Raw genomic sequence first — 25,310 nt, forward strand, 5'->3', positions numbered from 1 at the left:
TTTTGCTGTTAAATTTCTTTTTTTTCAAATTTGTTTCTTTGTTTCCTGAAGAAATTTCTTTATCGTTTACTGTAGTTCAGGCATACACTAAACAAATGTGAACAAGGTTAATTTAACCTCTCATGCCTGTTTTTGTAAAATGAACATTGGATTGAGAACGGAACAGTGTGATGACGTCACAACGGCTCTCATAAAGTTTCCCCAAAAATGATTTTTTTTTCTATTATGATTTTATTTTCCTTATCATTTGCAGAATTAAAACTTTTTTTTTAAAATCCTGAAAATATCTTGAACCATATTGCAGTTCAGCGAAGCAATTTATGCGTTTTTGTTTCAGCCAAATGTCTGCACGTGACCCGGAAGTACACAGCACGAGGCGCTAGCAGCGTTAGCTTGTTAGCAGGCTAGCAGCGTTAGATTGTGTTGAGAGGACGGTGGTGTTTGTGGGAGTTGGAGCTGAAGATCGGAGCAGGAACCATGTCTTCCCTTCAGTCTCTGAGAGAGTTGATCAGCGAGCGACTAGCTGCTGCTGCTGAAGAAATCTACAGACTCTGTGAAGGAACCATCGTCCAGTACGAGCAGGAGCTCTGTCGTCAGCGCAGACTGCTGGATGTCATCTGGAAACCACAGCTGCAGCTACACCACATAGGTATGTGACCTTCAGCAAAGAAACAGAGAAGCCCTTTGAGCTTCATGCTTTTCTTTTACCGCGGTCAAGTGAGCCGACATCTGCGGAAGTGCGGTCACGCCAGCCGTCACTGACTTTTAGCATGCGCGTTTACATCATAGTTTACGGTACACACACCCAGCGAGCTGGAAAGACGGCATAAACCGCAGACATCACCGATGTCACTAGCCGCGGTTACATTGGCAGAATATCTTGATCGGATCAATGGTCGGGTTAAAATTCACCCGTGCACATGGGATCAGAAAACCTTTTTCCGATTAGAACAAACGTTCCCATGGCTCACACGCTCATTCGGAATGAATCATCTGGGCATGCGCAGTAGTGTAAAATCACCCGGATTAGGAAATAGGTCCCGTTGTAAACAAACCACTGCCCCAGACATTTATGCAGCAGCTCGGTAACATACGAGACGATCTTCCAAATGTGCTTTTATTAATGTTATGAATATTATGAAGTGCCTGTTCGCTCATCGTTATATTTAATCTGTGTGGTCAGTGCTTTTTTTGTGGAAGAATTAAGATGGATGAAAGCTTAGGACAGGCTAACACGGGCTAACATCATTAGCCTGATGGATGGACACAAAATACAGGACCGTGCGAGAAACGCGGCAATCTGCAGCTTTCTAAGGACTGAGCGACATTTATTTCTGCTCTGAAAAGTTCATACACAGCGCTCCAAAGCCACTCTGTGAGCTAGCGGCCCGAGCTCTCTTCGAACACAGCTCCTCCTGAGTCCTGCAGCCGCTAACCCAGAGCGGCGGGACGGCTCGCAGTCTGAATTCTCCCACACATAACAAAACAACAAAACGCACACGTAAAAAAGAACCCCCCCCATCCGACACAAAATTATTAATCCAGCTGCTCTGTTCACTCGGGTGCCAGTGGACCGAGTGAGCGTCGGGGGGCATGAAGCGCCCCTCCCCCGAATCTCCCCCGTGAGGGGTGTAAGAGAGGGGAGAGCCAGCGGGGCGAGAGCGGAGCGGCGCTTTTCACGGGGCGTCCGCAGAGCCAAACACCGTCTATGCATGACGTAACCCAGAGCAGCAGTGACACACGATCGGAATGACCGTTTACATGCTCCACGATCGGATAAACGATCGGTATAACCCACCTATCTCGATCGGAAAGAAATTCTGATCCGAATGAGTCTGATCGGGGCAGAGTATTCCGAACGGCGCGTTTACATGACGCCTTTTCTTTCCGATCAGGCGTTCTTTCCGATTACTTTTGCCCATGTAAACGCGGCTAATGTTACCCATTATAGAAATGACATGTACTGTACTCTGAAATAAATGAGAGTTATTGCATGCCCTGTATCGTTATTTGATGTACAAATGTATTCATTTGGATTGCATGTCTGTTCATTCCATAATAAACTACCAGAAATAACGTTAACATGGTAACATTATTACCAACCATAATCCAGTGAAAGTTTTGCGTCACCTTTTGATAAAGTGCCCTTTTGAAGGGTTCACAAGTTTTATTTTAACTATACAAGCAGGATGCTTAGGTGTACTATAATGTCTAAATCTCTTATTTTTTCCAGTCAAATTTCCTCAAATTTACTGTGATATTAGTGAACATCATTACCAACAATAATCCAGTGAAAGTTTTGCGTCACCTTAAATGAAGCAACTTTAGAAAGAGTTGACAGGACCAGATGTGATTTTACTTGGAGTTTCTTCATTTCTGCTTGATTCCATTCCATGTCATGCTCAACAACCCACAAAACACTCTTGTCAGTGTTGAATCTCACTTTTAGAATCTGTCTGATTATTATATTTCAGACAAAACACGTTATTTCTGGTAGTTTATTATGGAATAAACAGACATGCAATCCAAATGAATACATTTGTACATCAAATAACGATACAGGGCATGCAATAACTCTCATTTATTTCAGAGTACAGTACATGTCATTTCTATAATGGGTAACAGTGACATCGGTGATGTCTGCGCTTTATGCCGTCTTTCCAGCTCGCTGGGTGTGTGTACCGTAAACTATGATGTAAACGCGCATGCTAAAAGTCAGTGACGGCTGGCGTGACCGCACTTCCGCAGATGTCGGCTCACTTGACCGCGGTGTTAGTTGGTGGTGGTTTTTCACCAGGGGTGTCAAACTCATTTTCACTGAGGGCCACATCAGCATAGTGTCTGTCCTCAAAAAAGGCCAGATATAACTTATACATCTAACTAAATGTAATGAATGAATGAATGAATGTTAAATAACCTTTTTTAGACCGAGGGCTATTTCATGGGCACTAAGCGGTTTGAAGGGCGCCACTAAAAACCTCCCAGCGTGTGTGTGTCTTTGGTCCTGTGTGTGTCTTTGGTCCTGTGTGTGTCTTTGGTCCTGTGTGTGTCATTGGTCCTGTGTGTGTCTTTGGTCCTTTGTGTGTCTTTGGTCCTGTGTGTGTCTTTGGTCCTGTGTGTGTCTTTGGTCATGTGTGTGTCTTTGGTCATGTGTGTGTCTTTGGTCATGTGTGTGTCTTTGGTCCTTTGTGTGTCTTTGGTCCCGTGTGTGTCTTTGGTCCCGTGTGTGTCTTTGGTCATGTGTGTGTCTTTGGTCCTGTGTGTGTCTTTGGTCCTGTGTCTTTGGTCCTGTGTGTGTCTTTGGTCCTGTATGTGTGTTTGGTACTGTGTCTTTGGTCCTGTGTGTGTGTGTTTGGTCCTGTGTGTGTCTTTGGTCCTGTGTGTGTCTTTTGTCCTGTGTCTTTGGTCCTCTGTGTGTCTTTGGTCCTGTGTGTGTGTTTGGTACTGTGTCTTTGGTCCTGTGTGTGTGTGTGTTTGGTCCTGTGTATTTGGTCCTGTGTGTCTGTGTTTGGTCCTGTGTCTGTGTGTTTGGTCCTGTGTCTTTGGTCCTGTGTGTGTGTTTGGTCCTGTATCTTTGGTCCTGTATGTGTGTTTGGTCATGTGTCTTTGGTCCTGTGTGTGTGTTTGGTCCTGTGTGTGTGTTTGGTCCTGTGTCTTTGGTTCTGTGTGTGTGTCTTCGGTCCTATGTCTGTGTCATTGGTCCTGTTTGTGTCTTTGGTCCTGTGTCTGTGTATTTGGTCCTGTGTGTGATGTCCTGTGTGTGTCTTTGGTCATGTGTGTGTGTCTCTGGTAGGGCTGGGCGATATGGCCTAAAAATAAAAAATTAACAATACAGCTCATATCTGGGGTCTAAGGCTTTAAAGAAATTAATAAACCCCGTCTTCTCCACGGAAAAGATGATGAAGCAGCAGGAGTCCCCCCCGCGGCCGACTCCTCCAAAAACAAAATCCTACAGCGGCCGCGTCTCAAATGAATATATCGGTACAAGTAATAATTACAACGCAGTGTTTTTTATTAACAAATAACAGTAACAACCAACTATCTAACTAATGAACCAATTATACAGGCGTTGTAGAATGAGTATGTGTGTGTGTCAGGGCGCGTGCGTGTGTAAGAGGACTGGGCGCGTGCGAGCCTTTGACTCCGATGGGCATTAGGCAGTGTGGGGGGGTGTCTCTTCCTCCACATCTGTGGCAGTAAACCCATACCAGTTCCATCAACAGATGATTTGATTCCTTTCTTGGGAACAAACTTCCAACTCTCGCCGGTAGCCATGCTGTCGCTTGCTGCTTCGTGTGTCGATTGTCATGTGCCATACCGCCGTGTGAAACTAATGCTACGGAAGCTCTGGGGAGCCAAAAATGCGCCACATAAAAACTCGATTTAGTTATTTTTGAAATCGCCCGTAACAAAAAATTCAAATTAATTTATTTAATCGATTTATCGCCCAGGCCTAGTCTCTGGTGCTGTGTGTGTGTCTTTGGTCCTGTGTGTGTGTCTTTGTGAAACATATCAGAGGGATTTGATTATTTAAAAACCTGTTATTGTGAAAATCATGTTTAGGTCTCATAAAACATTAAAAACTTAATTACAGAACTCCTCAGTGGGATTACTCCAAAATATTTGCCATTTTCCTAATTTTTTACAACACCAACATTAAAATCCTCCAAAATTCTCAATACTTTCATAAACAAATGATCTATTGTTTATTTATGGTCTGAAAAAGTGCAGCTGTTTTCCAGCCAGCATTACCTGCTGTCTTTATTTATACGTTACTATCACCAACTAAACAACCGTAAAAATAAATGGATATGGAAAATACAGACAAGTATTAAAAATGTCTGCTATAGTTAGTGAAGAATGACATTATTAGAATGAGCTGAGTAATTTAAGCCACCCGCTGATCCGGGTGTTCCACAATGGTCTCCCTGTGCCGTTTCACCTCGCAACCTGCACCCACTACCCCTCCCCTTCTCCTCCTCACACACACGCACCTCTTTCTCAAAGGCGGGAACACCGATTCACAAGTTTTAGGCCGTTCCATCCTCTGCCATATATTTCATGACAGCAGAACTGAAGTGCATTAATTACTAAATAGCAAGCACTGAATCACCACCCTTTACTATCCAGGTAAGTACCGTTGTGCCCAAGTCTAAATTAAATATCCTCTTACTTAGTAGCGGCTCCACTTGACATGTCCGAATCTGCTCCCCGTGCCCCATGGTAAGCACAACCCCAGTTTGTCGAAAACGACACTCACATATGTTGGCAGTCTGTTATGTCTGTTAATTTTGAACACGCCCACCAACATCCAAACAGCATTAAACTCACTTCTGCTCACAGCTCCCTCACTTCTGGTGAGCAATTGAACACACCCCAGATTCCCCACTTCCCATGAGTCTTAAAAGCTGAAGGCGGGGCTAAACCCCAGATCGCCACAATATATTGATTTGCTATATGAGCAGTGCTATTTTTGGGGCACTCCCGTTAAATGATATTTACCCTTCCAATCATTTTTACATTCTCTCTTTAACTGGGATAGTGATCTTTTTGTCTTTTGTGGAAATTATGTAGAAACTGTGGAACATCTTTTCTTGGAATGTTTTCATGTAAAAGAGTTTTGGTCTTCTTTTCATAATTGGCTCAAATACAAAAATATCATCATTAGCCCTTTAAATTGGAATACAATTAAAATTTGATTACAATTTATTCACAAAAATCTGGACTTTCTGATTAATGCACTGATTGTAATTTCAAAGCATTTTATTGGGTGAAATCTCACATTAATGGATTACTCAACCGTCTCAACCTATTCTCTAAATCTTTACATTACATGAATCATAAGAATGCCCAGACATTGTGTAATTTATTTGATCTATTTCAACTTTTGTAATGGACCCTTATTTTTATGGATTATTTTTTTAAGTTATATTTATTTTAAAAAAATTTTTGTCTACCTAATTGATAGTGATAGATAGCTGTGGAAAACATTGATGATGTCATGATTGTGAGTTTCCCACAGATTTCAAAAATGTCCCACAGCTGCTCACAACAGAGGACACACTTTGGACTTGGTTATTACCTACAGCAGGGGTGGGCAATTCCAGGCCTCGAGGGCCGGTGTGTCTGCACGATTTCCAGATAGTCTTGCCCTACTCATGGCTGATTACCTGGTTCAGGTGTGTCCAGCCAAAAATCTTGCCCTAGTCATGGCTGATTACCTGGTTCAGGTGTGTCCAGCCAATAATCTTGCCCTAGTCATGGCTGATTACCTGGTTCAGGTGTGTCCAGCCAATAATCTTGCCCTACTCATGGCTGATTACCTGGTTCAGGTGTGTCCAGCCAGTAATCTTGCCCTACTCATGGCTGATTACCTGGTTCAGGTGTGTCCAGCCAATTAGAACATGCCAGAGCAGGGTATGCTGGAAAACATGCAGGAATGCGGCCCTCAGTGCCCACCTCTGACCTACAGCCTGTCTGCTGGAGGGTCCAGTCTGTCCAGTTGTGTATTTTTGTGTACATCTTTCCAAAACTGTCCAGAAGCCACTTGTGTACACATTCCAATGTACACATCTGGAGCAGCTGCTTGTGCTGGTGGAACCACACCCCGGTGTGTTCAAGTCCCGACTGTGCGCCATAAATGCAGATGCCAGTAACATGTGTCACACATGATCCATGAGTGTTCATTGATGTTTTTTTATCAGACACTACTGTGTGTTTGTTTCTGTCACCAGTGGAATCAGCACTTTCCTTCTCTAGAACCAGAAGAACAAACTGGAAGGCGGGAGTTCAACCATCACCCTGAAACAAAGTTTACCTTTAAACTGTGTCAATGTCAGATGGAGAAATAGAATAGAATGTAGAAGATTAGAAGAACTTAGAAATGGAACCTGTGTAAATCACTTAGCATTGAATTTTAATTAAATAATGACAATTTTGATTATTTTTTTCCAATTTTAAATTAATGACACGTTTGTTTAATAATATAATGGCATCTATATTTATTGCTTCCATTAGTCTCTTGTTGTCCTCCAGACTCCTCAGACATATTCATATTCCAATGATCACAGAGTTTATTGAAGCTTGACAAAACCCAAAAGTCCTAAAAACGTATAAAAGGCTCCTTGTTGTGTTTGTGTCCCTGCAGTCCTCCCCCAGCATTGGATGACTGAAGAGGCAGATCAATGCAACCAGCAGAGGAACTTTAGAGTGGAACAGGAGGAACCAGAACCTCCACAGATTAAAGAGGAACAGGATGAACCAGAACCTCCACAGATTAAAGAGGAACAGGAGGAAACAGAACCTCCACAGATTCAAGAGGAACTGCAGAGCTTTAATGTAACTGATAGTCAGGATGAAGAAGGAAACCAAAATGAAGAATCAACATCAACTACAGATGAAGAGACAGACCCACAGAACAGAGATCAGAGGAAGAGGAGGGACAGAAGTCATGTCCAAAGTGTGGACAGCTCTCACATGTCAGCAGGTCAGTGTGACTCTGATCTTCATCTCCACACTATCGGTATGTTCACTTCAACAACGGTTCTATCTTGAGCTTCAAGCTCTCCAAACATGCAGTCCATCAACAGCGTGTCCTGGAAGAGTCTCTTGTGTCCCTTCCAGTTGAAAAGACAGAAGACATTGTTGGTCAGTGCAGCCGACAAAATTATTCAAATCATATGATCTTAGTTAGTCCCTCCAGCTAACGACAAACAGGAAACCTTAACAGATCAAAGAGAAAATTGTTAGCAGATAAAAAAGTACAATCTGTTTTGTCGTCTGTGGTTCTAAGTTTGTAGTTCAGTTCTTTTCAGCAGATTTCTCTGTCAAACCCAAAATCCCATCTAAACCTCTTTGATGTCTCCATGTCTCCAATTCCAGACATTCAGACAGATTCTATTTCCAAAACTACATTTCAAGCTAAAACCCAAAGACAGGGTCCTGCTCATGGATCTGCAGACAGAAAAGATTCAAACCTGAACACATCAGTGAAAAACTGCTTAGTGTCAGAATTGTTCTCCATCTTTTTCTGGACTGATTCTTCCTCCAGTGCAGCTTCATCTTCATCAAACTGCTCCTCATTGGTGGGTGGAAACACAACAGGGAGGTTTTTCTGTGTCCAGTTCAGCTCCATGAATGTTCAGGCTGTTTAATGTCAGTGATTTCAGTTTAGAAAAACTGCATCTCTGCTGAGATTTGCTTCACTTCCATTAGAACCTCAGCAGCATCAGGATCATTTTGTTGATGGTTTGTCTGTGGAATGACATTTCATACTCATAGCTTCAGTGGAGATCAAGAGTCTGGAACCTTTAACACTAAAAGAACCATTTGATCCAGTTTCTTCCAGACCAAAACCCAACAAGAGCCACAAAGTTCCACTTCACTGTTTAACAAAATACTTTTTATTTCTGTTTTTCTGACTGCTAAGAAAATCATTTATTAAATGTAGCTTTTAAAAATTTCCCAAAAATTAAATTATGACAGTGTTTTCAGAACTGTCAAGAGATGAATTCTTTGTGTGATTAATCAATCATTAACTATTAAGTCATTTCATGAATCTATTTTTAATCTAACCTAATAATTGCTGTAAAAAGCCTGAAGTCTCAAAAGAGCTATTTATCTGAGGGCTACATGCTATGTATCCCATCATTTATCAGACTTGTCCCATAATGCAAGTCAGGTCCATAAATATTGGGACAGAGACTCATTGTCAGCATTTTTGAATTTGAATCGAAACGAACAAGATGTGTTCCTCCACGCCTAATGTTTTTAGCACGTATTAGCTTAATGCTAAACCTTCTTCCAGCCAAGAAAGAAGCACTGGTCGCACGGATTTAAAAATTATGAGCGAGCAGGCCCTTAATAATAATCAGAACAGTAATAAAAGCACATTTAGAAGATCTTCTCCTGCAACTTCACGCTGATTTTGCTGTTCCAGGACAGCTATAGCCCCATGAACGGCTCTAGCAGATTTCACCATGCTAAACTTTTGCCGTCACTGACATCATCGCCCCACATCCCTCCTGGAAATGCAAACTGGAATTGAGTTTTGAAACACTATTCGCAGAGTGGATGTGAAAACGAAAATCCCCTCTTTGCATTTGTTTTAATTATGACGCAGAATAAGCGGTTTTAATGTAGAAAAAGAAAACGTATTTTGAACGATTGATTTTTTTATTTTAATTTTGAGTCATTTGATTCAGTTACATTGTGAAAATGAAAAAGCATTTCTGTTACTGATTATAATTGGTAACGCTTTCTTTTAGAGTACTTACATGGTACTTAAGTGGTATTTACGTGGTAATTATTGTGTAACTACTGGGTACTTTTAGGGTACTTACATGGTTCTTTTTATGGAATTTACTGGGTACTTACATGGTACTTTTTATGGAATTTACTGTGTACTTACATGGTACTTCAATAGGAAAATACTAAAATGAACTAACAAACTGACTAAGCTATACTAGCATCCCTGCCCTTAGACCCCCCCTTCGCGGTAAGGAAAAACTCCTAAAAAAACAGAGTCCGGAAAAAACGAAGAAACCTCAGGGGTGCCCATATGAAGGAGGGATTCTCCCCCAGGACGGACAGGCGATTTACCAGAACTCTTAGAGAAGAATGAAATTATCTAACACAACAACTACATATATAAAGTCCAGCAGACGAGCTTCATCCAGCCGTGTTTGGGGGGGACAGTCAAAGGCGCGAGTCGAGCCGGAGACAGGAACCACAGCGACAGTGGCTCAGGTGGTTGACCGGGTCGCCAATGATTGGCGGTTCGATCCCTGCTCCCACCAGCCAAAATATTGTTGTGTCCTTGGGCAAGACACTTCACCCTCCTTGCCTCCAGTGTGGCTCCACCAGCGTGCGTGAATGATCCCCGTGATGGTCAGAGGGGCCGTAGGCGCGAACTGGCAGCCACGCCTCTGTCAGTCTGCCCCAGGGCAGCTGTGACTACAACCGTAGTTACCATCACCAAGTATGAATGAGGAGTGAATGAATAATGGACACATTGTAAGCGCTTTGAGTGTCTTGAAAAGCGCAGATAAATCCAATCCATTATTATTATTATTACAGCCAGGTGTAGGAGCAGGAGCAGAGACGAGGTACTCGGTCAGGTACAGAGCAGAGACGAGCCAGAGATGAGCCAGTACTCGTCAGAGGCAGGATCCACAGCCAGGTGTAGGAGCGGGAGCAAAGGCGAGGTAGACGGTCAGGAACTGGAGCACGGATGAGCCAACTGTAGTCTGGAAGCACTCCCACTCCCCAGGAGGGGAGAGGAAAAGAGGGACAATACATGAATCGCACTGCACCAAACAGAGGCATGGAGAACTAAATGATAAATTATGATCAAAAATAGAGAAGAGAGGAAGGGTAGAAGTAGAAGAGAAAAGAGGACAATTTAAGTCTGCACTCACGTTTCATGGTATTTACCATAAATTTACCACAGAAACTACCCCTTAAGTACACTGAAACTGGACTGTAAAAGAAAGTCAGCCCTATTTCCACTCAACTACATGGTAATTTCAGTACTAAATACTGGGTATGTTCACTTGAATATTACTTGGTATTTACCATTTAAGTACACTAAAACTGGACTGTAAAAGCAATGGCGTGCGGGCCGCTGGCTGGCCAGTAGACAGAGACAGCCAGCTGATATTGTAGTTTGGGGTCGAATAGGAATAATAATATTCAGGGCTTGTCTTTTATTAACATACTCTTTACATGAACCCTCCAACTAGAAAAACAGAGTCGTCCATGTTTGCATCTTCTGCAGCAGACAGATTGTTTGTCTCTATGTGATCCTCTAATGTCAGCAATGCAGATATCGCTGAAATTGATGTGGTTCCGTGGGCTCACCTGCTGGCCTGTTCTCCTCCCCCTCCATTCATCCCCTCTGCCACATAATAAAACTTTAAGTTAAGAACTTAACCCCGGTTCTCTGAAACATGAGTGAGGTATCTCACTATGGGACACGCCCCCTGCGCTGTCCCCCAGAAGCTCTTTTTCATTACGCCAGTCTTGACTGGCAGACAGAAGGTGACGTCTGCTCTCAGGAGGCGGGACTTCCTCCTGCTATAAGACCCGGACGCCATCTTCTCTCCTCAGTCTAAGTAAGCACACCTCTTCTCGCTCCAGGCAAGGAGGGTGATCTGGTGAGATACCTCACTCGTGTTTCAGAGAACCGGGGTTAAGTTCTTAACCTAAAGTTCTCTTTCAACATTCGTTTCTGTATCTCACTATGGGATGTAGAGACTCCCGTATTGCCAGATGAGCTTACTCCGAAGACCAACAGAGAACAACCAGGCTGATCATACAGGTGTAGGTGTGGACCCCACTAGGGTTGGGCGATGTCCCTTAAATTGGCCGTTGACGATGTATGCAGTCAACCATCGGGATGGACGATGTGATCGTCGCGGGGGGGGGGGGGGGGGGGTATTTTTACATTTTTCGTTGCTATTCTTTATTTTACTTTTTTTCATTTTATTTCCCAACTAATGGTTAATCCGCGATGATCCACTATAAACTGAGGGAAGTGACTTTAACAAAAAAAGTAACAAACAAAATAGAAAAGAAGTAGTCGGCTCCCGCACTTAACTAGTGAAGTGGACCGGCGGAGCGCGGACTTCCAGCTTTGTGTTTGATGGGAAGGGGGGGGGGTGCTTTGTTACATGAGCGGTATGTGTGGGAGATTTAAGACTGCGATCCGTCCCGCAGCTCTAGGGGTACACAAGCAACCAAACTCAGAACCGGGTCTAAAGTGTGTGTCTGAGCACAGCTCGGATCGTCAGCACACACAGCGGTTTGAGCTTCAAAGCAGAAATGTGGCTCAGTCCTTAGAAAACATTCAAACAATCACGTGGATTTGTGTTTCCAGTCGTGTCCCGACTAAATAAAGGCTGATGTTATTACCACATGTTTACGTGCAGCGCCACTCAAAGCTAATGTTGTTAGCCCGTGTAAGCATACTGCTAATCCTGGCTTCGTTTAGAAAAAGCACTGACCACACGGATCAAAATTCAAATGATGAGCAAACAGGTGTTTCATAATAACCGTAACATTATTAAAAGGACGTTTAAAATATCGTCTCGTATTTTACCGAGCTGACATGTCAATGTATATAGCCGCTCGGCGCTGTTATCGTTTTGTATTGAATTGTTACATTCAATAAAGTTTGGGAAAAAAAGCCGCTCGGCGGAAGTTGTATCCACTTCCGGTTTTCAAACCCTACTGCGCATGTGCGAATGATTTATTCCGACCGAAATTGTGACCTTAGTGAACGTTTTTATATTCTGAAAACATTTTTCTGGGCCCATCTACACGTTTGGATTCTAATCCGACCATTGATCCCATCAAGATATTTTGTACATGTAACCGTGGCTTATGGCGTCGACTCGCAACGTGGCGGGGGCGTGGCATCACAATGGTGGTCTCTCCATCGGGATGTCAGTCACCCATCACGATGGACGATGATATCGTCCATCGGCACAACCCTAGACCCCACACCTAGCACTGCGTGAGGCAGCCCTGGTCTAGTGACATCCAGTCTATAAAATCTGATGAAAGTGTGAGGCGTTGCCCAACTGGCAGCCGTGCACACATCATCCAGAAAGATGCCCTGAAAAACTGCCCATGATGATGCCATGCCGCGAGTGGAATGAGCGCGCAGGCCCGCCGGGGGTGTTAACCCCTTGCTGTTATAAGCCATGGTTATAGCGCCCACAACCCAGTGTGACAGGCGTTGTTTGGTTATAGGCTTTCCTGTGTGAGGAGAAGCCCACGACACAAACAGCTGCTCAGTTTTTCTGAAGCAAGCCGTCCTCTCCACATACATGCGCAGCGCCCGCACAGGGCGCAATGTGTGAAGCCTCTCTTGCTCCGTAGAGGAAAAAGGAGGCGGATTCAATTCCAAAAACTCAATGGGGTGGCAAGGTATGGTAGGGTTGAAAACCTTGGGCATAAATGCCGGATTCGGTCTCAACAAAACCTTAGAATCCCCTCTGGAGAACTGCAAACAGGACGGGTGAACTGACAACGCATGGATGTCGCTCACTCGTTTAGCAGAAGCTGTAATAAGCAGAGCTGTTTTAAAAGAGAGCGCTTTGAGGCTGACTTGCCTCAGTGGCTCAAACGGTGCGCACGACAGTGCGTCCAGCACCACCGGTAAATCCCAAGGAGCAACAAGGCTTTTCGACACCGGTCGGAGCCGACGTGCGCCCCTCATAAACTGACAAATAAGCGGATGCTGGCCCACTGTTTTGTCATTAACACCTATGTGACAGGCGGATATGGCCGCCAGATACACTTTAATGGTGGAAAAGGACAAACCTTTTTCAATCAGTTCCTGAAGGAACGATAGAATGACTGGGACTGGGCTCTGGAAAGGCATTACGGCCATTTTTACGCACCAGTCCTCAAAAACGCGCCATTTGACGCCGTAGGCGGAGCGGGTGGACCGCGCTCTGGCACTCTGGATCGTGTCCATGACGTTGTGCGGGAGTCCCGCTGCCATGAGATTCAGCCTCTCACGAGCCAGGCGTTCCGGATGAGGATGAAAAATTTCCCCGCGGGCCTGCGACAGGAGGTCCCTGCGTAAAGGCAGAGGCCACGGTTGGCTGTGCAGCATCTGAATGATGTCCGCTAGCCAGTGTTTCCCGGGCCACCGAGGGGCTACGAGGATGAGAGAGTGTTTCCCCATCCGAACCCTGGTGAGGGTAGGGGCAATCAATTCCAACGGTGGGAACGCATACAGAAGTCGGCACGGCCACTCGTGCGTCCACCCCCAGGGGGGCGCTCTGGTCCGTCAGAGAGTAGAACATTTGACACTGGGCGTTCTCCGCTGACGCAAAGAGATCGACCTCTGCTTGACCGTAAATGCTCCACATCTGGGCTACCACCTGGCTGTGGAGCTTCCATTCCCTGTAACGCGGGTTCCCTCTGGAGAGCAGGTCGGCTCCCCGGTTCATTATCCCCGGTACATGGATGGCCCGCAGCGACAGAAGACGGGAGCTGCTCCACATAATCAGTCTGTGTGCTAGCGTGTGCAACTGAAGTGAGCGCAGCCCTCCTTGTCTGTTGATATACGTCACCACTGTGGTATTGTCGGTCCTGACTAAAACATGGCGCCCTTTCAGGAAGGGTAAGAAATGTTTCAGTGCAAGAGACACCGCCAGGAGTTCCAAGCAGTTTATGTGAACAGATCGCATGTGGGAGCCCCACAGACCGTTCACTGTCCTGCCCTCGTGAGTGGCTCCCCAGCCTGTCAGCTTGTGTAGGGCGAGAATGCACGTAACCGTAGCAAGCACTCACCGGTGACCAAGGCGGGCGGGGCTTAGATTGAGCGACGCTACCCACCGCTGAAAAGGACGCATGTGTAAGCGGCCAAAAGGGATGACGGACAGCGCCGATGCCATCAGCCCGAGGAGTTTGAGGCACAGTCTGAATGTTATCCACGCCCCCCTGCGGAACTGTGACAGACACGCCCGGAAGGCTGTCACTCTCTCCGCTGAGAGTCGCGCTCTGAACTCGACCGAGTTCAGGGATAAGCCGATGAAAGTGATCGTTTGAACTGGTGTCAATACGCACTTTCCCCAGTTTACTGTGAAGCCCAGTGCAGTTAGGTGCGATGTGAGCAACCCGGCCTGCCTCCTGAGTTCTTCGGGAGACTGCGCTGCGAGCAGCCAGTCGTCTATATACATGGCCAGCCGAACGCCCATCTGTCTCATGGGTGCGACGGCGGCCTCCGTGCATTTCACAAACACCCGCGGACTCAGTGAGAGGCCGAAGGGGAGCACTAGAAACTCGTAAACCTTCCCTCGAAAGGAAAATCTGAGATACTTTCTGTGAGCTGTTGTATCCTTTTCCGGTTTTCAAACTGCGCATGTGCGAATACTGCGCATGTGCGAATGATTTATTCCGACCGAAATTGTGACCTTAGTGAACGTTTTTATATTCTGAAAACATTTTTCTGGGCCCATCTACACGCTTGGATTCTAATCCGACCATTGATCCCATCAAGATATTTTGTAAATGTAACCGCGGCTTATGGTGTCGACGCGCAACGTGGCGGGGGCGTGGCATCACGATGGTGGTCTCTCCATCGGGATGTCAGTCACCCATCACGATGGATGATGATATCGTCCATCGGCACAACCCTATACTGAATGATACTGCAATCATTTGTATTGATACTTAAGAATAAATAAAGTCACCATAGTAGATAAAAGGACCTGTTCTTGTGTCCCTGCAGTCCTCCCCCAGTGTTGGATGATTGAAGAGGAAGATCTCTGCATCCAGCAGAGGAACTTCAGAGTGGAACATGAAGAACCGGAACGTCTACATACTAAAGAGGAACCAGGGGAACTTTGCATCAGTCAGGATGAAGATCAGATTGATCTGAAGCAGGAGACTGATACCTTAATGGAGATTCCTACTTATGAGGAAGATGAGAACAGAGAAGCAGATCTAAACAATCAGCAGAGCTTTAATGTAACTGATAGTCAGGATGAAGAAGGAAACCAACATGAAGAATCAACATCAACTGCAGATGAAGAGACAGACCCACAGAACAGAGATCAGAGGAAGAGGAGGGACAGAAGTCATGTCCAAAGTGTGGATAGCTCTCACATGTCAGCAGGTCAGTGTGAGTCTGATGTTAGAAAAAATCCCAAGAAGACAAGTCTTGGTAAGAAATACAAACAATCTCAAAAAGAAGAAAGACTTTCCTCTATCAAGTCTGATAAAAACTCAAGAATAATTACTAACCCGTCTGACGACATGGAAACTGGGTCTGATGAAAGATGTTATATCTGTAAAGAATGTGGTAAAAGCTTTTGTAACATATCTCTGTTCAGAATTCATATAAGAATCCATGCAGAAGATAAGAGATTTTCTTGTAAAGAATGTGACAAAAGTTTTAATCAAATATCTACTCTCAAAACACACATGAGAACTCACACAGGAGAAAAGCCTTTTTCATGTGAAGAATGTAAAAAAAGTTTTAATCAAATACATCATCTCAAAACACACATGAGAACTCACACAGGAGAAAAGCCTTTTACTTGTATAGAATGTAAAAAAAGTTTTAATCAAATATCTACTCTCAAAACACACATGAGAACTCACACAGGAGAAAAGCCTTTTTCATGTAAAGAATGTAAAAAAAGCTTTTGTCATAGATTTAATCTCAAAACACACATGAGAACTCACACAGGAGAAAAGCCTTTTTCTTGTAAAGAATGTAAAAAAAGTTTTAATCAAATATCTGCTCTTAAAACACACATGAGAACTCACACAGGAGAAAAGCCTTTTTCATGTGAAGAATGTAAAAAAAGTTTTAATCAAATACATCATCTCAAAACACACATGAGAATTCACACAGGAGAAAAGCCTTTTACTTGTAAAAAATGTGATAAAAGTTTTCGTCAAGTATCTTGTGTCAACAAACACATGAGAACTTGTAAGACTTTTTCTTGACAATGTAAGGATTTAGTGTAAACTCTAAATTCTAAACTTTTCTGATAAAAGGTCGACCTCTCAACCTCTGTACCACAGCAGAAGACTTTATTTTACAGGGGAAAAGTTCTGTATCTCAGAAAAATTAAATATTTTAAAATAAGCTTTTAATGCTTAAAACTTCTGGGGTGAAACCCCAGTGTTCTAATGAAGCTTTTAGTTCATGTACACAGAGCCACAGGCTGATGGCCTCCATACCATGTTGAAGCAATAACTTCATTAGAGGGAGGCACAAGTGAATATTAAATGTGTAGAAATGAACTTTCCAAAAAAAAAAAAAAAAAAAAACCTTGGTTGTTTTGATATTTGATCCGCTACAGGAGGTTCTTTGTCCCAATGATTTGCTTCCCAGCAGCAGTTAGACTATAGAATGACACAATTTAGGACTGTTGAAACTGCTGCTGGATTTACTTATTCATTTATGACGTGTACTTTTACTTCCACTTTTTGTTATTATTTTAATTTTTACTTACTATTTGTTTTTTTAACTGCTATATTTCTTGTTTGGCTGCTGTAACAACTGAATTTCCCTCCAGGGATCAATAAAGTCTGGTCTTATCCTGACAGCTTTTTAGGTTTTCATCTTCTCCAAGCCACCACTATCAAAAGCAAAAAAGGATCAATACATTTCAATCTAATGATACTAGACAATAAGTTTCACTGCTGACAAAATATGTAAAAAAAAATCACAAAATGAATTATTTTAGAATAGAAATTAGTTGTTTTGAATCATTAGAGTTAACATCTAGCAAAGTTAACATCTAGTAGAGATAGGTATCGTTAAGATTTGATCTATTAACTCCTTTTAATCTGCTGCTTTTCATTCTGGTACCTTATTAGTATTTTTATGGATATTTTCTGGTGTAAGTTTACACTAAAATAAAATGATCAATAAATACTGTTAAGATTTGTCTGTCCTGCCTTTTTGTTTTCTATTTTCTTTATTTTTGCTCCTGAACATTGATTTGGAGGATTGTTCCAGATAGGATCAACTCCATAGCTGAAGGGGGCAGTATAAGGAAAATGTGAATCCTAATCTACCAGGTAGGTAGATGGGAAGAGGTATTTAACTAGGTGACAGTGTGCAGGTGGGGGTTTTGTCTGGCAGTCTTGGTGAGCTGAACAACAAACATTTCTGATGTCTGTTTAATTATGTTCTGTTTTATTTCAAGGTTATCAAGCTCTCATCCATTCCATTTGTTGAAAATAAAAATAAGTTAAAATGAGTGGAGTTGTCCAGCGTCCTCCGTTGTCTCCTGAGCCATTTGAGTTGGGCAGCATTGAAAATGAAGAGAAATAACTCGAAAAATACCAACATGTATTTTTAGGTAATAAGGATGGGTAACGAGCCCCGGGGCAACATTCTTCAAGACCCCAGTATTGTTAAGATCTGACCTCAACGGTTCTGCTTTCGATACTGGAGAAGTAGCTTTTATGTGTCCCACAAAATATGAACATTATCTGCCATATTTAAATCACCAACTCAGTAAATTTTTCGTTATTTAATGATTATATTAATTTCACTATTCTGACTGAAGAGGACAGGTCTCTCTGGCTATTTGTGTGCACGGGGGGCGGGGTGAAGAAGCTCACACAGGAACGCTACCAAAGATATACGATGGCAGAAAGAGCTAAACGGTCCAAAATGCTGCGGCTCTTTGTGTTTTTGTAAAATAACTATCATGTTCCCAGATTGTTGTGGTGCCTTTAACACCGTCAGAGCGGGCTGGAGGAAGAGAGCAGTGTGAGCGCACGTGGAGGGGGCGTGTCTGCAGCTGTGAACGCCAACCAGAGTCTGTTATAGGACGGAAAGTTTTCCTGGAAAGACAGTCAGTGGCGATCTCGTAGGGGACATGTGAGCGCCCAAAAAAAAAAAAAAAAAAACTTTCTATGCCCCTAGACCAGGGGTCGGAACCTGTGGCTCTTTTGATGGTCACATCTGGCTCACAGACAAATCTTTAATTATAACATCTTTTTTTCATTAGACCAGTCCTTGTTTGCGATGCTATGCCAGAGGGGCGCGCAGTAGTAGCGGTGCTTGCAGAGAGAAGAATCAGCACCATTTTACTTACTTACTTAATTAACTATTATCTATTATTTCACAGAGTTTTAACAGCCAGAAACCTGTTAATTGCTGTTCCTGCAACTGCGCGCTCCCATATCTGAGAAAGAGCGTGCAGTTGCAGGATCGGGATGAGTGAGGAAGAAAGGGTGTAGGGGTAGTGGGCACATTGTCATAACTTAAAACACAGAACCCGTCACTCACTGCAGCGTCAGTGTGTGTTTGGCTCCAAATCTGCATATGAGCAGTCTTTCTCACATCTACAGAACATTCAGACCAACCTATGATCACGTTTAACGGATGGAAGACTCAACGCCTGCATGAAGCTGAAACTCGCCACGTATCAACCAGACTAGACCATCAGCAAAACCACCACGCAGCACCAGGAGTCACATTAATGCTGTAACCAACTTCTTGGATCTTTTATTTTGGGAGAGGTGTGCCCCTCCCGAGTTACCCTAGAGACCAGGGGGCGTGGCAAGTTCAGAGAGTATTGTGGATTTTGAGTTGAAGAAGAATAAAGGAGTGGTGAGCAGATTCACTAAATGGCAGACTGAGTGTCCCGAGTTGTTTTTGACTACAGAGTGGCTGATTATTGAACCTTCCCCATCGCTCGGTTACAATGCTAAGAAATACTCATCATTTATTAGCAACAGCATAACAATGTTATTAAAAAGAATCCACAGACTTATTGGACTTTAAAAATGTTCAAATTACATCAAATGCACACATTCACTTGTATTTTTAGTTTTAAACGTATTGTAGCGGACTGAGTTTAACTGGTGGATGTTGGGTCGCGTTATATGTTCCCGAGTTCATTGAACGCATCATGCAGAGATCTGATTGGCCCTCAGTTCTGTCGTTTAGCCTGTCGTTGGGGAGTTTGGACCAATGGGGTTCATCAATGGGTCGAATAAGGGAAATGGGAGGGCTGATGCGGCAGTGAGGGAATATAAAGTTGGGAGAAGAGCTCTCGTCTCGTCTCGGCGGGAGAGATTCAGGAGTTGTTGAATTAATTGTACGGCGTTTGTTACGGTCTGCAGTAACCAGAATAAAGAACCCTAAAAGAGGTTAAATCTCTGTGCCTCAGTGTGGGAAAGGGACACAACAATATTGTATGGCTCTTTCGAAATTACATTTAAAAATATGTGGAGTTTATGGCTCTCTCGGCCAAGAAGGTTCCCGGCCCCTGCCCTAGACTAAGACCACCAATTTCCGCGTAAAATTAATTCAATTTGCGTCAGGACGCCCCTACTATCCTGTCACCTTGCTGCTATTATGAACGTATGCTGTGTCTGTGTAGAACATGCTGGAGGGGGGCGGGGGTTGCATGCGGGGGAAAACAACCAACACGTAGAGAGGTGGGGGCGGGGCTTAGACTCACCGCTTATGATTCCAGACCCGCAATAAACTAACAGCTGCTTCTTGTTAAAAATCAGTTCTCATCCATACAATTGACATAATGCATTGGGTTTAATGGATTTAAAGAAAGAAAAATAAATAGAAAAAAAGTCTGCATCAAAGTGAATTTGTTTTCATAATTTCACTCATGACAGGCGGAAAAGTCTGTTCAATGTTGTGGAAAATGGACAAAAGATAAAAGGAAACATCACATTCATAAAAAATTAAAATCAATAATTAAATCAATGTCCTGACAGTATTTGGAATCAATACAAGTATTGCCAAATGAACTATAGTGATATATCAGCAAAAACATTTATTGATTTATTTCAAGCATTGCAGTCAAAGCAATATAGAATTTACCCATATTTATCAAACTCATTACTGAAATGCTGCAGTTTCATCCTTTGAACCAGATGGATCTGAATCTAGAGTCAAATATTCTAAGGAAATCATGGATTCACAGACGTTTGATTGACTGACCGGCTGCTCTACAATAACTGGTGACCAGGGTTTTATTGTGCAAAAAGTCATAAGGAAGAAAATCCAAAAATGTTTACTGAATTTTGTTCCTCCTTTACTAATTTGTGTTTTAAAAAGTAAACTTAAAAAAAATTCAACACAGATTCAAAATTGGGAGGACATCCTCGCTGACGTCCCCACCTTAAATGTCAATAAGTCCAAGTCCAGATTTACAGACAATCATCTTCATCCACACTGAGGGTCTCAGCTGTTTGGGAGGAAGTGCTGCCAAGTGTCCAGCAGTAAAAAAAAAGACAAGAGAAGTTTAGAAGAACCATTGATGGAGGTTACAGAACTGTAGAAATGAGTCTTCTTTAGTGTTTAATATAATTCAACAGTTTAACTGAACTGTGTTAATAGGGGCGTTTAAATTAGAAAACAGCAGATATAGAAGACTAAATGAACAGAAATGTTACTGATTTGTTTACTTATTGAATTTTGTATTTACATATTTTATTTGAATGAGTTTTATAAGTACATTTTGTACAGAAAACGTTAATAATAGAGTATAGTAGTAGTGTAGTAAGAGGGAGCCGGTTTAGCTCGTGCTGGTTTGCGGCGCCTTCCGTCCGTGAAACCAGGGTTCGACTCCGGGCTGCTCCCTGTTCCCTTCTCTACCTCTGCCGGTTCCAAGCCCGTTTTAAGAAGGTTGCGTCAGGAAGGGCATCCGGCGTAAAACATTGCCAAATCTACCATGCGACTCGTTCGCTGTGGCAACCTCTGATGGGAGAAGCTGAAAGTGGAAGAAGAAGTAGTAGTGTAGTACATGTTCCATACAAATTTATTGGCTCTCAGACACTCACAAGTTGCGTGTGTGTGTGCGTTGAAGTTGCAGCCCTCCCTCAGATAGACCCTGCCTTCAGTGGCCCCCAGGTAAATTGACTTTGAGACCCCTGCTGTAGGGGATTCAGGGATTGTGGAGCGGTTGTTGTTTCCTTCTGGGTTAAAGTGCAGTTTTGTGTAACCTCCCAAAGAGGAGAAACCCAAAAAAGAAAGGAAAAGCAAAGAGACAGGTGGAAGCCATCATGATCTTCCTTTCAAACAGGAAGTTCTTTGTCATTTCATGCACTAGTTTCATTTAGCTCTAGTTGTTGAACATTCTAGAAACTCCCAAAAACATTTTCTGTCACTTTGAAACCATATGGGGCTGCATGTTTCCAGGACGCTGACTTACCAATAGAACTTGGGATTTCCTTTGCAGAATCCTTCTCCGTGTGTTTTCCTTTGTTTTTCTCCCCAAAACCTAAAGCAGAGATTTTTGCTGAGCTGCAGAACAAACGTCTGACTGCTTTAACCGCCGTTGATGGTTTGTTGTGTTTCCCTCTATAGCTGCTATGGTCTTGGTATGGTTGCTAGGTAACGCTGTCTTTGATGATGATGACGTCAGAGTGGCCTCTAGAATGGACTTTTTTCTTGTGGAACCAGGAGCTGTAACCTTTAGGGCACTAGGACCCAGAAAGAGGTCCAGGCAGTGACGGTGTTCAGTGACGTCACTCCTCAGTGACGGACATGCTGTACACAGCAGACTGCAGACCAGCACACACCAGCAACACCATAGTGAAGTTTGCAGACGACACTACTGGGGCTGATCTCTGGAGACGACGAGACGGCCTACAGAGACAAAGTCCTGAAACTGTCCAGGTGGTGTCAGGCTAACAACCTCATCCTGAACACCACCAAGACCAAGGAGATCATCCTGGACTTCAGGAAGAACAGAGCAGATCCACCCCCACTCTACATCGATGGAAACTGTGTGGAGAGGGTCCACAGCTTCACCCTCCTGGGCACCCCCATCTCTGCTGACCTCACAGGGTCTAACAACACCATCAGGAAGGCTCAGCAGCGCCTGCACTTCCTGAGAAGACTCAGGAAGAACAATGTGAACCAGGAGCTGCTGGTAACCTTCTACCGCTCAACCACTGAGAGCATCCTGTCCTCCTGCATCACAGTGTGGTTCTCCCACTGCACTGAAGCAGAACGGCAGAGCCTCCAGAGAGTGGTAAAGACAGAAGAGGATCATCAGCTGCCCCCTCCCCTCACTGAAGGACATCTACCAGTCATGCTGCCTCAGCAGAGTGACTGACATCATCACTGACTCCACCCATCCTGCTTTCTCTCTGTTTGAACTGCTGCCCTCTGGAAGGAGGTACAGGTCCATCAGAACCAGGACAAACAGACTAAGGAACAGCTTTTTTCCACAGGAAGTCACCATACGGAATACACACACCTCCACCAACCACACCCACTCTGACTTTTTACTACAATGCGTGCAATATCCTGACTGTGCAATAACCGGGTCACTGTGCAATAACACAATATCTACTATGCTGCGCTCACGGCAACTCATCTCATTCCATTCTAATTTAGCCATACATATTTAATATTTAACAGTTTCTGTACATATTGTTCATTTTTTGTTAGAGATGTAAATACAGTTATTCTATTTTATTTTATTTAACTTCATCATTTGAAGGCTGCTGCAATTTCATTGTATCACCGTCTACAATGACAATAAAGACTCTGATTCTGATTTATTTCTGGAAGACGCCATTTTTGTCCCTAAATGTTGGATTCAGGCTGAATTCCAGTCCCACTCCCAGCATTCCTGCTCCTCTTTAGCTCCTCCTCTTCCTCCTGATCAAAGTTTGAAGCCCAGAGCCAAAAGTGCGTCTGCAGCTGCTTCTGCTCCAGCAGCCGCTCCCTCTGCTCCTCCTGCCTCTCCTCCTCTGGGAGCTCCTGCATCCTCCTGCGCTCCTCCCTGTCCTCCAGCATCATCAGGAGGCTTTCAAAAGGCTTTCTGGAATGTTCCAAAGCAGAAACCTTCATCATTTGAAGATGGAGGAAGACTCCAACACTGACAGACAGACAGGAAGTCTCCTGGTTTTTCTGCTTCAGAAGGTTTTTGGGAAACTGCAGAGTTTTCTTTGTGGAGCTAAAGAGCTGCTGTCAGTCTGCTTTGGTCCATCAGGAATGAAGGTCAGGACTGAGAGGAACCTGAAGAAAGTGACTCTTCATCATCTGCTGCTGAAGAAGACAGAGGAAGATCCACTGTGAGAGCAGCTGCAGAAAGCTTTCTGCTGTTATTCTCCTCTGAGAGAGTTTGGAGTTCCCAGCAGTTTGAGTGGAGCTGAAGCAGCAGAGCTGAAACAGACGTTCTTCTGCTCCCATTCAGCATGAACGGACAGATCCACTGAAGGCCGGCCTGAAGCTCTGGCTTCCAACACGTCTGCATGGATCCAAGCGTGTGCAGTGTGTGCTGACATGCTGTTCTCTGAGGAACATGTTGGTGTCTGACTGGATCTGAGGACACAAACAGCTGCTGACATCTGAGAGGGTCAAGCTGCAGAGTGGCTCCTCAAAGCTCACGTCTCTGTGACAAACATGATGCTGCTTCTGTCTGGATCCACCACTAAAAGGACTGTCCAGAGTTGGTCCTGATCCGGTTCTATTCTTTCTGGCTCCAACTTCTCTTTCCTGTCAGGAACCCTTCATGTTCTCTGCCTTCCTCACATTTCTGTCTTCTCTCTGGGCTTGAAGCCCAAAAGGAGCTGAAAGCTGCTGACTTCAGTCTGATCCCATGTTCTGGATCATCCGTGTTCCTGAAACACGCTGCTGGACCCGTGATCAGAGGAACCCAGGAACCGGAGAACTTCCCAGAACATGCAGACACATGTGGAACTGTTCTGATCATCTGTGTGTGTTGACAGTGAAGGAGAGCTTTGTCCTTCAAGAACTTCATCTTTGAAAAAACTTTATTGACTCTGACAGAGTTTCAGTTTGAATCCATGTGGTTTTCATTCTTCCATTGAAGTCGTCTCCAGAAACTAAAGATCTGCTGAATCAATGCTCCTCTGAGAACTTTGGAGCTTTTCTCTGCATCTGTTCCACACTTGAATGTGCAGAAGATCAAAGCGCCGGACGCTCTGAGCTTCAGCGTTCCAGTCAGCAGCTGCTGAACCAAAGCCAGCAGCAGGTGAGGATCTGGGCCTCAAAGCAAACGGACAGAAAGATGAATGGAAGAAGGGATGGAGTCCCAGTGTTGAAGACATCAGCTGGAGAAGCTCTGAGGCTCTTTCAGGTGGGCGTGGCAGCGCTGCTGCTTTCCAGCAAACCAAGCAAACTGCAGCATCTGTGATCTGAGAGGCTGTTGGTGAAGAAGAGCATCATCAGCATAGAACTGTGGGCCGTTTGGGTTCAGAAGAGCAGCTTCATGGTGTGGAAAGAATCTGTGTCCTTCAACAGGTCCAGAAGATCCTAAACATGGAAACTGGAAGCAGTTTGGATTCCGGTTTCTTCCTGAACTTTGAGGACCCAAATGCTGAAAATGGAAGCTGACAGATAATGCAGCAGACTTTACCAATGTGCTCAGAACACTAGAACATCCACAGAAGAAGAAAACACTGTTCTAGTGGAACATCTACAACTTCTGTCCATGATTCAGAGGAACTGCAGAAAGATGACTCCTCCCACTTTGGGTTTGGTCAAATGTAGAAAAGAAAAAACAACCAAATCAAAACAATTTGGATCAATTCTGGCAGAAAATGTTCAAACTTTTCAAATTTCAGGAAAAAAGCTTCAAAGAAATAAATCTATTTTAGAATCTATGAAGAACACTGACTGGAAAACAGCACCAGACTGCTGCAGCTGCAGACCTTCATGTGACTGTGGGAGCTGCAGCAGCTGCAAACATCTGGACTTCCTGCTGCAGCTGCAGACCTTCATGTGACTGTGGGAGCTGCAGCAGCTGAGGAGCTCAGCATCTCTGCAGACTCAGACGGAGCTCAGAGCTTCTGAGTTGTGGAAGTTTAGT

The 25,310-nt window shown here is 43.9% G+C and overlaps 1 protein-coding gene across 2 annotated transcripts; it reads left to right on the plus strand.

Moving 5' to 3' along the window:
- LOC144987352 (uncharacterized) lies at positions 1-17,741 on the plus strand. Of its 2 annotated transcripts, XM_078936722.1 has the most exons (4): positions 1-649; positions 7,148-7,486; positions 10,078-10,205; positions 15,251-15,359. In XM_078936722.1, the coding sequence occupies exons 1-4, from the start codon at positions 478-480 to the stop codon at positions 15,269-15,271; spliced, it is 660 nt and encodes a 219-aa protein (XP_078792848.1). In that variant the 5' UTR covers positions 1-477; the 3' UTR covers positions 15,272-15,359. The 2 variants fall into 2 exon arrangements, with proteins under 2 accessions (XP_078792848.1, XP_078792845.1); XM_078936719.1 differs by lacking the exon at positions 10,078-10,205 and having other exon boundaries at positions 10-649; positions 15,251-17,741.
- Positions 17,742-25,310: the final 7,569 nt, after the last annotated feature.

The sequence above is a fragment of the Oryzias latipes genome, chromosome 2 (assembly GCF_053564925.1).
Source record: "Oryzias latipes strain Hd-rR chromosome 2, Olatipes_Hd-rR_3.1".
Taxonomy (NCBI): domain Eukaryota; kingdom Metazoa; phylum Chordata; class Actinopteri; order Beloniformes; family Adrianichthyidae; genus Oryzias; species Oryzias latipes.

What these genes read in the sequence shown, in the direction of transcription:
- LOC144987352 (XM_078936719.1), top strand. Translation starts at nt 478, where the DNA reads ATGTCTTCCCTTCAGTCTCTGAGAGAGTTGATCAGCGAGCGACTAGCT. An exon ending in GCTGCAGCTACACCACATAG is followed by an intron (nt 650 to 7,147) that starts GTATGTGACCTT and finishes GTGTCCCTGCAG; the next exon opens with TCCTCCCCCAGCATTGGATG. An exon ending in CAGCTCTCACATGTCAGCAG is followed by an intron (nt 7,487 to 15,250) that starts GTCAGTGTGACT and finishes GTGTCCCTGCAG; the next exon opens with TCCTCCCCCAGTGTTGGATG.